At 41.7% G+C, this 13,638-nt stretch overlaps 1 protein-coding gene across 1 annotated transcript in view; it reads right to left on the bottom strand.

Moving 5' to 3' along the window:
• The window catches only part of ACOX2 (acyl-CoA oxidase 2), a 208,448-nt gene that overhangs the window by 97,582 nt on the left and 97,228 nt on the right, over positions 1-13,638 (bottom strand). Inside the window, exons 4-5 of the mRNA XM_078661505.1 lie at positions 7,555-7,662; positions 5,124-5,243 (exon numbers count right to left, since the gene is read on the bottom strand). Coding sequence (XP_078517631.1) covers positions 5,124-5,243; positions 7,555-7,662 — 228 coding nt within the window. The remainder of the gene's footprint in view (positions 1-5,123; positions 5,244-7,554; positions 7,663-13,638) is intronic.

The raw sequence follows: 13,638 nt of genomic DNA on the forward strand, positions 1-13,638 counted from the left end.
TATGCAGTTGGACTATTGTGTCTGGCATGCAAACTTTACTCATGTATTGTTTTACCACATGCAGATGGACGCCGTGCAAATAATCCCTATTTTATCATTGCACACAGAAGAGTACACAACTTGTTCTTCCCCAGTATGTTGTTGAGGTAAGGGTATTGCATATTCCTGTATTCTTTGAAAATTGAGGCTTTGGACCCTTCTTGCATTTACATTCATTGCACCACTATAACAGAATGAATACAGTGCATTTCCAAGATAGCATTGTTTCTAACTTTCAATCAATTTAAGTTTAACAGAACTTGAGAAACAACAGCAACACTCTCCCGATGACCAACAAGCTTTGAGTGCGTGACAGAGGTATGCCGGCAGTTTTCTCCAGCTGCAGATAGTACTGCTCTACAGTAACTACAACTCTACAGTGTCTTAGTACTAGGTCCATGTCAAAATTTAATCCGTTTTTTTCAGATTTGAGGCCTGTCTCATCATCTTAATATGCTCAATCTCTAGGATGGATAATGATGAAAGGCAGTAGATGACATGGAAGCAGCGCATTCCAGAAATGAGAAGCCTCTCTGCAATCTTGCTCCCCCTAGGATAAGACAAGATTTAAGTAATGACCTAGATGGATCTTACAATTTAGTCCACTGACCATTTTTTCAATTAAACACAAAAGTTCTCAGGATCAAAACCTTTAGAGACATTGAACTTTAGTTACCATTTCCATTCCATTTTTTTGCATTTGTATAGAGCATAAATCACCCGAAGGTCTCAGAGCGCTAGCAGGCAAAAGAACCACCTGTCCATCGACCCCAAAGAGCAGGGGGAGCTCATCTGGCTAAAAAAGCCACGTTTTTAGCTGTCTCCGGAACTTCACATGATCAGGCTCTAGTCTAGTTACCAGACGAAGGAGAAACAAGAACAAGCAGCACTGTAAAGAAGTGACAAATTCAACCAGCATCTGCAAATATGTATGGTGGTTAATAACCAATATTGCCTCAAAAATCTTAATACTGGAGAATTTATATGGTATATAATCCTTAGCACTCAGAGCGTCCTGCAGGCTCCAGTTAGCCCTCGCTGCCCGCATTTAATTAAAAGAGGGGGAGGCTGCACCAGCAGAAAGAGTGCAAGGTGTGGGATCCGTCTAGGTTTGTCTAGGCATACCACTGGAAGGGAATGCTGCCAGTACAAATATAATGCTAGATAAGTCATGCTCACCGCTCCACTATGGTGAAAGGTTGTGCATTGCGCATGAAAGCCTTGTTAACGTGCCAGAGGAGGTGATGACAGCAGCAGCAGACGGACAATAATATGTTAGGTAAGGTTATGTTCATTTGTACAGCACACTAATCCCTTGTGAAAATACCCAGGCGCTTTGCAGGTGTCTAGAACATGAGGTTGAATATAGGTGCCTGGTGGACTTGTGAAAGTGTATGCGGCTGTTCAGATATGCTGGTGCACTGCTGTGCGAAGTCTTATATGTGTGGATTTGTGAACTGAGAGACAATAGAGTTTTCTGAGGTGGGGTGAAATGGGAGTGCAACATGTGAGGTGGAGTCCTGCGGTGGCGTTCTGAAGTCTGTGTAGGAGCTGCTTGGAGATTCCGGCATAAAGTGTGTTGCCATAGTTGAGTCTACTTATGATGAGTGATTTTGTGAAGGTTCGTCTGGTGTGGTAGCCATTTGAGGATCTTTTGAAGCATACGAAGGATATGGAAGCAGGCAGCGCTCACTACTAGGACTTTTGTGTCATGTCAAGCTTGTCGTCCAGGATGATCTGCGGATTTCTGGTGTGGTCGTGGTGTTGGTCCTAGCTCTGTCAGCCACCAGGTGGCATCCCATGGGAAGGTCTTGTATCCAAAGACCAGTACTTCTGTCTTGTCAGAGCTGGGCTTCAAGCAGTTGGTACTTATCCACTTTGCTACCATGGCTATGCAGTTGGTGAAGCTTGTTCTGGTGGTTAGTAGATTATGGGTCAATGCTATATTTTTCCCCTTGCATGACATTGCACAATACATTTGCTTACATGCCAGAGCCTGCATGTTTTAAGGTAAACATGTAATACTCTCATGGAAAGGATAAAATGTGCATAGGCAGATGATCTAAATTGAATTCCATATATTATTACAAAATAATGTGACTTAACACTGCAGTTGAAATTTGTTCTGCCCATTTGGCTGGTTTTATGCTTATAAGAAAGCATTCTGATTATGTGTTGATTATTTACTTGAGCCAGTGTATAAGAGTAAACGTCAATGTGGGCAATTCATACTAATGTAGATTTCTTTTTCTTCAGTTTGGATTTCTATTGTGGTAGTCGCAAGAAGTGATTCAGAAGTGTTTTTCAAAACACCCAGAAACATCTCTGTCCTGTGGTCATCGAACTAAGTTGAAAGTCCACCATGCTTTATTAATACCAATACACATGTAAGAAAATAGTTTATTTGAAGTGGGTGACAGTGCATCTCAAGGAACAATAACACTTCTGTTAGAGTAAACTTTCAAAGTCACTAAATTAACCTGAGCTCAAAGCCCTGGCAGGTATGGCACTGAGCAGACAGGTTTAACTTAGGGCAAAGTGTAAATTATTCATACAGTACCAAATAACTAATAAAGTCAAAAGACTAACCAATAAAAATCCCAAACCAAAATAGAAAATAGTAACATTTAATAAATAAAATGACAACAAAATGCCAAAAATCCAAAAAGGGGAACTGGAAATATGAGTTTTAGGGCTTTTAAGTGAGAACAGCACCAAAAAGCGCTGAGCACGAATGATGCCTACGATCCCGATAGACGGAGAGCTAGGCGCAATTTCAGGGCGACCGCAATAGAGGGCCAGGTCCTATACACTAATCAGGTCTTTACCTTTACCTTCTGGCTCAGTCTTTAGTCATCATTTTTCAGAGTTTCTGGCGCAGCTCCTCTCTGTCTGTAAGGCTTCCAGGACTTCAGGGGCAGCACTTTGTGGCCAGGATTCACTCCAGTACAGGCCACCAGCAAGTTCTACTCTAGGTCTAGTTGCTACTGGTCTGCTTGAAACAAGCATTTTCTTTAGCTTTTAGCCCATTGTTTTTTTTTTTTAGATGAACAAGGCCTTGGCAACTTCCCCCACAAAAATGATTTGTAAATATAATTTCAAACCCAAGTTTCAGACTGCCAACACCAGACCTATTGGCTTTGCAAATGCAGAAGAAATGATGCAGAGAAGGCTTATGCAAAACAACTAGTTGATGAATGGCAGGCTTGACTTAATCTCAGCCACAGGCAATAGCTTGGGACCGCAACACAATCCATTGTTTTTCGTCCACCAAGCAACTCATTTTGGACCCAGCTATATGCAAATCAGTTTTTACCCTGCTCCTCATGGGAACAGTGCAGCCAAAACTTCCACGCCGCGTCCTCCCAGAACTGGAACACCAGCAACCCAGGACCGGTTTCATCCTTATTAGGGCTCTTCAGCTAGGTATAGCTTGATTCCAGTGGCACAGTGAGCCCGGGTGCATGTCTGGATATACCTTGCACACTTAGAGCGTCAAATGCAAAAACAACAAGGTGATGAATCAAATGCTTCAATTAATCTCAGCCACTATCAATCGATCGGACCGCATCCCACTCAATCTTTTTTTGTCCACAATGCCACCTCAGTGTTGCCTTTATTATGGCCCTTCAACCAGGTATAGCTTGGCATTACCTGGCTGATGAGCCCTTATCAGAGCGAAACCAATCCTAGGTTGCTTGTATTCTGGTGCAGGGAGGAACCTGATTTGTCAGTTCGTGATGGATTGTTTCCATGAACAGCAGGGTCAAGGCTGATCTCTACATAGCTGGGTCCAAACTGAGGTGGTGTGGGGGGCAAAAAACAATGGATTGGGATATGGCCGAGAGTGATTGTCAGTGGCTGAGAATAATTTAAGCATTACTTCCATAACCTTGTTGTTGTTGCAGCAGGGGAGACTTGAGCATAAACTAGAAACTTTGAATGTAAGTATCATACAACTATTATATGTCCAGGTCCTTTTATAACTTTTGAAAAAGAAATTCAACCATATTGTAAGTTCAATTGCTTAATAGGAATACAATTTCAATAGCTGGGCAAAACACTAATTTGCAGTACACAACACGTAAACTAGATTTGTTTGGTAACTTTTGTATTTTCTTTCAGTCTGTGCACATTACAATAGGGCAACAAAGGGGCTCACTTGTCCAGAACTCAGGTGGGGAGTGGCCTTAACTTTGTATCTAGTTTCGCGAGGATGGTATAAGTTCTGGTTCTCTCCCACTTGAATTTACTATTAATATTTCTGATGATCCTCTAGTATAGAGGTCCTTAGCATTTTGACTTCTGTGGACCCCTCACTTAATCAAAACCTGAATCCAGGAAGACCCCCTGTACCATTATTGGAATCCGGTGACCCTACTGAGTCATTAACAAATCATTTATGGAAGCCAGAGATCCCAGCTTGAGCAATTTCGATTATTTGTATGTCAAAACAATACAAAAAAATGCAGAAACAAACATTCATCAAACAAATACACAAATGCTAAAATATTGACTATAATTAAAAAACATTTTTTAAAAATCGAAATATTAATTTGTTGGGCAAGGTGAGGCTTTTCTAAATTCATCTAAGGTTTGCTGCATTTGCACTACTCCCACAAATCAATCGGAGGACAGCAACTTAATTTTGAGCCTCAAGATTCAAATCCCTTCACATTTATGGAAAGTTCTAAAATTTCGATTTTACACTTTGCTACTTTATTTATATACACTTTATTATTCTGTTATTATTTAATTTTCTAAGCAGTCGTGAATCCCTGTAGTATGCATCATTGACGCAGGTTCCCAGGGTTCCCCTCACACAGTGGAGAACCACTTCTTAGTATCGTAATGACTTTCACTAGAAGGTGTCATTTCTACGTGCCAAACTTCTCTATCCTGGCAAAGCAGCAAATATCTATGGCCAGGAAGCCTCTTAAAGCCTCTATTTAACAGACTTCATTAATTTATTTAATTTATGTATTTCGTTAACGTGGAGCTCGTGTCAAGGCATCATTGCACTTCACAAAAACACAGGCAACAGCATGATACATATAGCACAGCCAAGAGCTATGTATTCTTACCCGGTAAGGGAGAATGATCCTTCAGGCTTCGAATTGGGACAATAAATGCATGCATGCCATACGCCTTGTCTTTAATATGCAGCTGAGCGAGTACAACAGCATGGGAAGCCGACCTGCCCACTAAGGGGAAAAAGAGAGAAAAGTATAAGGATTCAAAAACGACAGGAGTAAATGTTGTCAGTAGATGGCGCTTCATGTGGCCAAGCGGAGGTAATTATGGTGACACAGCCTGAGGTCTTAGCAAGGTGCAAGCGTGGATCCGCTCTGCCTAAGACCATTGTTATCCAGAGGTCTCACCGCAGCACCAAATTAATTCAACTACAGGTCTCATAAACAATTGCTAGAGAAGTAACTAACTTTTAGACTCATCTGCAGTTTCAATAATCATGTCATTTGACTGTGGAACAGTTACTACATTAGGTCGAAAAATAAGGACAGCGAGCACAAATCGCTTCAGGTTCCTCAGCAACTAGAAGATCCAAATTTAGCATTACGTATCAGCGAGCCAGGAAATAACTTTAGGTATTGACCATCCAGACACAAGTATCTGGGACACAGGCAAAGGTGCTATAAGGGGCAAGGGGCAATGGCTATTGGTATTCATTGCCTCAGAAGTCAGTAATGATTTTAGTACATCAATGTGGCAGCTTTGCACACAAATCCCTTCTCCAATCAGCACTGCTCATTACCTCAAACATAAAATCACAGATGCTATTACATATTTCATTATGGATGCTACCACATCACTTTGTCAACTTTAATATTATCACTTAGCCTGCTATGAGGACAGAGGAGCAGGGTCCATGTCATTCCCCAACTGCCAGGTCCTACACTCAGAGTCTGCTCAGCATATTGAAGGGATAGCTCAGTGGGCTCTTTGGGGAAAGGATTATGAACACAAGATTCTGCTGAAGATCAAGCAGGCCCTGTAATTAAACCACATTGTGGAAAGCTGAAGCTTGTGACCAGGGAACTGAGTCTGGAGCCTGCTCCCATGGCCCTTGAGCTACAGAGAGTAGGCGCTTGACAGCGTAGGGCCCATCCAAAGACCAGGGCCTAAATCTTATGCATGCTGAACATGGCAGAAGACCATGTACAGTGGGATATGGGAGTATGGAATCACAGCCACAGAGTCTGGTCAGATGGATACATAGGGTCCCTGGGTGGAACATGGGCGCAATTCTGAGGACTAGACAATGCCTAAATTGAACAGTGTAATATGCTGATGCCTGCAGACTTTTTTTGTCATTCTCATCATATAGAGAAAGTGAAGGACGCTTTCTCCACATGATGCCCCCAAATTTATTTTCACCACTGTAGCAACTGCAATCAATGTGTTTGCTGACAGTTCGAAGACTTTCGAAACTAGGAATAACAATTCAATAAGAAAACCACCACATTCCCTAAAATAGATTCGTAAAAGGATGCTTTGGTTAGATTTACCTTTACTTTGACACTTTCTCAGGGGGAACCTTACTTGTCAAGTCCCGTAAGTCGAATATAATGCCCTGGCCACTGCCTCTCAGTGTATGTTCTTTTACTTGTGTGTGTATTTGTATCTGTGTGTGTGTGTGTATGCAGGAGACAAACAAACAATAACGTTACTTTAACCTTTGTTTTTTTCAGTATATTTATATGCCCAATCTAGTGGCAGTGATGTAATGCACCCTGAATAATAGACGCAACGACTCACAAAACAGTCAAACACCTAGAGGCGACTCAGTCTCGTGTTTGTAGTATACAACGCACAAAACTATACAGACTCACAATACTACAGAAACTGAACTTTGGGAAAGGAAAATAACCCATAGGACATTTATACAAGCATATACCACTCAACATGAAATAAAACCTGTGAAATGATATAGGAACTGGATCACTGGCTTGGATTATCTTAAGGGTTGCTTGCACACATTTTTTTTTAGAAAGAAATCATTGACTTTGCCATTAAAATTAAGGACCTGAATATAGAGCCATGTATAGAACTATTTAATATATGTTTTTAATTATTGCTGGTGCTGAGCACTGGTAGGACCTTCACCACGGACAGCCTGGACATACCTTCTGGTGAATTCTGGCATTTCCCCAGAAGACTAGAGGCTTGGGTGGTGCTGATTCATAACTGCATGGACTGTCATGATCCTACCCAGAAAGCTCTAGGAGAATATTGGCCATCAGTTTGGCCTTCCAATAACTTACAAATCAAAGCAGCATAATTCTACAGGTAGCTTGTTCTTTCAAACCTGGAAAAGCAAGCGATTCGTGAAACTGTGCGCATGAGCACCGTAAGCTTCATGCAAAGGTGACTTGCGGGGGAGGCTGGAACAATTAGGACTCGTTTGAAAACTACAGACCAACCACAAATAGGTGTTTAGTGAAAAAATAATACAATACTTAAAAAATAAGAAATCATTTCAATGATGAAACTTACAGTCTCCAGGCCACCACTTTGTCGCTGATATTTTTGGAGTATTTAGTACAAATTCTTGGCTGTCAATGTTGAAATTTGCTGTTGTTTCTAATCCTCTAAGATACGTCCCTTAATAAAGAAAAACATAAATATTTTATAAATCTTTCTGTTCATTTAATAAAAAAAAGCCTCTTGTCAAATCAATGTAAAAAGAGAACAAGCAGTACGAAAGTTGATAATATGGTTTTCCAGAACTTAGCAGTCTGGAAATCACAGGGCATCATTAACGTTCAAAGGTGAAGAAAATAAAGTGTAATTAAAAAACACAAATAGCTCTTTCACAATCCCCTAAACCCTTGGACTAATGGTCACCTGATATTTAGGGTCTCCAGGTTCTAGCTGTAGAGTCTAAGAAAATACTACATCCCCGTGGACAGGCGGGCAAAAGTCCCTGAAATTAGAAAATGATGCTGCTTTCTTTAATTGCTTTATACAGACAATATTTCCAACATGAATCAGTATCATTTTTCTCTATGTGTACTACGTTTCTCTTTACAGAACAATAATTTGCTACGTTTTTTTTTAGGTCTCAGTTTGGCAGCGCACATGCGCTGTCTCTCTGAGACATCTGGTAATCTATAAGGGTGCTGAAACTCAGCCTTCTGCTTTGTGATTTCTTGCTGCTTGCCATTACTTAACTTTGGCTTTTTATTTGTTAGCAGCCTTATTATTGGCTCTTTAGCCAGTAGGTAACTTCCGGCTATTCCGGAAACAGCACTGCCTAACTACAGTATTGTAACGCTTATTTAAAATAGTGCGCAGTCATTTTGACTTGCACCGGAAAACAACCCTCGATTGCTCCGGAAGCAGCACGCTAGCGCTGCTATGTTTACTTTCCTGTTCCCACGTTCTTTTTGTTCCCGCCCCCTCCCGATGTCCGTTGTCTCCCAACTCATAGGCCATGGACGTGCTTGTTGGCGCTGTGACCGCGCTGCCCTTCCCCTGCAAGCGGCTCTGTCCACCGGGGCTGGGTGCTTTTTAGTTTTATAATCCCTGCTCGGTGGGGGTTGGAGCTCTGTATAGCAGCAGTTTCCCTGCTGCAGTTACCTGTGGTGAGCGGGTGCGCCACCATCTACAGCCGCTCATCCTTCTGCTGCTGGGTGCTGCTGGTCCATGCCATCACTGCAGCACAGTCTTCAATGGCCTCTAACTCACAGTAGTATGCTTGTTTTTTTTTTTCGGGATGGCTTCGCCTGTTGGAGCGATCGAAGAAAAGCTAGATACGCCACGCGGCACTGTTTGTGAGCTCGACACATTTCTTCATTTATACATGTATTTGTTTATTTATTGGTATTTTGTGTCGCATCTACAAGTTGGATCTATAAACTTTAGAGCTTTTCGACCCACTGGTGGAAGGAAGAAAGAGCTGGGCTCGTGCTAGCCTTTAAAGGTAAAGAGATTATTTTATTTTTTATTCTTTGGAGATTCGTAGAAGTCTTGTCCTTTGTACCATGAGACAACAGCGCCAACATGTCACCTTTCAGACACCTTCGAGAGCATCTTGATCCTGGAGTGCAAATAGGTAGTCGCTGTATATTCCATTCGCCTGACTTAACTCCACCTCCTGCCCCCTGCCCCTCCCCCTCCCCACCCAAACACAAATAAACAAGGCTTCGCCGTGTGCACAGGGAGGCTGGGTGGGCACTGATTAGTGGGAACAGGCATTCCGGTAAGTCCCGAGTTTTGATCATGTGTCCGGGCAGATTTTACTAAATGGAGCACCTGTCCCTGTTTTTGGAATGCAGTGACTAAACACGATTATGTTTTACTGCAAAATTAGGTATCAGCCCTTAAACAAGCGTATATTTATAAAGCTCCGCTTTTATCTATTCCATTATTAAAATTTAGATCATTTACTTTTTGCACTTCTAAGGCCACGAAAGTGATTGTGCTTTATGTTTTTTACAGCAGTATTTTGCAATGGGTTTTATATATAGAGCAATAATGTGTATGTTTATAAAGGCGTGAACACGAGGTGGTCTGATTGCTTGACTCGTGATTTATTTTCTATGAAACTATCTAAGGAGGTAAATTGGTTCCTTATGAAAAACGTGTTATATCTGCTTACATTTCATATGCTTTACTTAATCTTGCAATAGCTATGTGTTTGCTTTGTCAAGGATTTTGTACCTATTTTATCAGGCAGCATATCACTCTTGTCTCCCCTCCTTCAAACCTATTTCCAGGTTCTCCAGCGCCCCAAAGTGATACAAATGGCAATAGTGTTATATAGTAATAATCACTCCACATATTTTATTTATTTATTTATTTTATATTCTTATATAGTGCCTGACTTGACTCCCGAAGGGGTATCTCCGCGCTTATGCCTCTAGAAGAATATAACTTATACTGGTCCATGGTCTGAGGGATTTATTAGACTTCTGATTTAAGTTAGTTACATATTTTTGAAGAGATGAGTTTTAAGAGATTTTCGGAAGGTTAAATGGTTGGTGATTTGTCTCAGCATATGAGGCAATGAGTTCCAGAGGACAGGTCCCGTGTGGGCGAGGGCACGGCCTCCCTGTCTAGATCTTTTAATTCTGGGTACCTGTATTAACTGCAAATTGCTGGAACGTAAAGAACGTCCAGGGACATATGGTGAGAATTTTTTTGTCAGGTACTTGGGGCCAGTACCTGTCAGACATCTGTGAATTGTACATAGGATTTTAAACTTAATGCGTTGCCGCACCGGAAGCCAGTGAAGTCTACTCAGCAAAGGGCGGGAGGGAGTCCTAGGTGGAGCATTCAGGACAAGCCTCGCCGCAGTATTTTGGACTATCTGCAATCATTTAAGATGTTCTTCATTCGCTGACAAGAGAAGACAGTTGCAATAGTCCAATCTGCTGATGACTAACGCCTGGACCAGTGTCTTCCTATGACTGTCAGGTAAGTATGGAAAGACCCTTCTCAGCAGACCAATGACTCTAAAACAGGTGCCGGCCACTTGGTCCACATGATCTTTAAGTGTTAGTGCTTGATCTAGTAGCACCCCCAAGTTTTTAACGGTCTGTTTAGGGCTGGGGATAGGTCCCAGTTCCAAAGGCCACCACTCGGGGGACCACAATATCGTTGCTTCCCCAAACAACATAACTTCAGTTTTTCCTACATTACATTGTAGGCAGTTCTTAGCCATCCATTCTGATACTGCCCTCATTCCATCCGCAAACGATTTTTTTAGTGCAGGCGTGAAGGTCTTAAAAGGGAACAGGAGTTGTGTGTCGTCAGCATACGATACCGGGGTGAACTCAAAAGATCTTACTAGGTCAGCCAAGGGGGCCACATACACATTAAATAATGTGGGGCTTAGGCATGAGCCCTGTGGCACTCCCTTGGTGAGCTCCCTGGAGATGGATTTGTGGGAGCCCAACCTGACTTCTTGAGAGCGGCCTGAGAGAAAACTCTCCATCCAGGACAGGGCCACACCCCCCAGTCCCACCTCCCTCAGACGACCGAGAAGCACCTCGTGTGACACCGTACATAAAAAGACAAAAGTTAAAAACATTGTCATTTTCAACACCAAAAGCTCTAACTTTCACAAATCCGAGACCTATTGCATTGCAAATGCTTGTTTGTATTGTATGCACTCTATGCATTTTTAGGGGAGTTGTGTAATGAGTCAATGGTTATAAACCTTATTACTTATATCAATGTAGTTCTAATTTTCCAAGGTTTGGAGAGCCATTCGGTATGGAGATGAGAGTGCAACTTATCCCTTAACTGAAGTATATACCAGTCAAAACGTGGGAAGGGTTTATTGAACAAGTTTTTGCCACTTTTGTTCAGCAGATTAATTTTAGCCTGTATTCTGTAATTTGACAAAAAATGACTAACTTTTATGCTCTTTTTCTTTTTTTAAATGAAAGTTAATCAAATTGTCTCGGAAAAGGAGTGTCTTTATATAGTAAAGAGGCAGTAGCATCGTTAATTTCCACTGTGCAAAAAGCGCATTTAATTCTTTCTTTTTTTTTAAACAGATTTTATTGGATTTTTAAAGTACCTCACAGGCAATAACCCGATATGGGCCATTTCCATACAGGATGATGACATATTACCAAAAATGGAATAGTCATTGGGTACATTTTGTATATATAACAAACCTAAAAAACTAAACTTTACACAGACTGTTAAATCTGCCTAATTTTGTGTGCACCTAAGTCGCCCATAAGGAGGCGGCCTTCTAGCGGGTGGAATTTAGAGAGGTCATCTAATTGCTGGAGCACCGGAGTGAGAACGTGGCTTAGTTGGAGATATTTATAAAACTGGGTTTTATGAAGATAAAACTCTTCCTGTACTTGCTGGAAGGATTTTAATGTGGTACCCCGCATGATATCCCTTAGTGCGGAGATGCCGATCTGATCCCACTGACGGAACCCTTTCAATGTTGTCACCTGGTACCCTGCCACAATGGCGTCATCTGAGTCAGCGCCCTTGCCAACCCGTACGCTGGACCTTATATCTCCACAGCAGAATAGTCATTCTACTGGCATGGGGAAGAGAATTAAGTTTCTGCGCGCTGTACAACAGCCCCAGGAGAGGAATCCCTTCCATTGCTGCGTGTTCTAGGGCGAACGCCGAGTATGAAGGTGTGTTATACGACCAATCATTAATGACCATGAGGTGAGAGGCCACGTAATATGAGTATACATTGGCAGCGGCAATACCACCGCAATATGTAGATTATACACATGTCTGTAGTGCTACTCTAACTGCTCCCCCGCCCCATAAAACTTTATTAAGTTTAGCATTTATTTGTGCGAACCATGACTGCGGTATATGATATGGGAAATGTTGGAGTTGATACAGCACTCTGGGGAGAGAAACCATTTTAAAGATCGCTGAACGCCCATACAGCGAGAGAGGCAGGGAAGACCATATGGTAGTCTCATCTCAGAGCTGGACAAAGAGAGGGTTAATATTTTGTATCCAGGATGTCGTGGGGCAGAGAGACATATATACACCCAAATATTGGAAACCGTCTGTGACGTGTTTGAGCTGAGATGCACATGTATCTTGTAATAATCTCCACCCAGTTGGTACATTCCGTCACCCCTCTCCCTTGACCCAGTTGGTAGCACACATGTCTCTGGTTGCCAACATTCCATAGATGACTCCAGCTGACTGGAACCTGTGCTGGTGTGAAGATGAATAAAAAAAGATCTCTTATACTACCTACGCCTTGTTTTCATTGTAACACTGGCGACGAGGATCGGATTCGAACCCACGCATGCAAAGCACAATGGATTACTGTCTTCATTGTAAAACATACCTATACCCTGTTGTCCGCAAACTGGGAACAGCACTGATTTGGAAGGGTTGGTATGAAGGCCAGTCGTCTGGCCTAAGACTCGAAGAATCTGTAAAATACGTGGGCCTGATATCCATGGGTCTGTCATGAAAAATAGGACAACGTCCGCATATAATGCTGTACAATCTGGTGTGATCTTGGCCAGTTGAAACCTCGGAGCACCGGATCCCAGTTTAAATTTTTTTTTTAAGTATTTGTAACAGATTGAAATTTATTCAGCTTTTACAGTTTTCACCATGTCAATGAAATTGACAGGTGAACTTAGAAAGTTGTACATTTCCAAAAATAAAAATGCACACAATTCCTGGTCCCGCATTGGTAATTTGTGATGGACAGACAAAATTCTTCCCTATAATTATTTGAATGTAATCAGTAATACACAGATGGTCGGTCGCATATTTTGTCTGATAAAACTATAGGCTGTCACAGTATAAACCATACTATAAAACATACCCGGGGCTTTCAATAATTAACCAGTGCGTGTCAAGTATCCTTCGTTTGGAGTGAGGAAATAAAGGTATTTGGTTTTACTTGTAAGCTTACATTGTTGTAATTAGCCATGATTTTGGTGTTAAGGAAAAGTCACTCGCCCACTTCCCAAGTACTGGCATTGCCTATCACAAATGCCACTTTGTAGCTGTTCTGGGAACATTTAATTTTTGTAAAATTCACAAACAGTACTGCACCTAAACCATCTACATCTCATACCATCATGTAATTATACAACTCTCTCTATCAAA

Source organism: Lissotriton helveticus, chromosome 9 (genome assembly GCF_964261635.1).
Source record: "Lissotriton helveticus chromosome 9, aLisHel1.1, whole genome shotgun sequence".
In the NCBI taxonomy this organism is placed as follows: domain Eukaryota; kingdom Metazoa; phylum Chordata; class Amphibia; order Caudata; family Salamandridae; genus Lissotriton; species Lissotriton helveticus.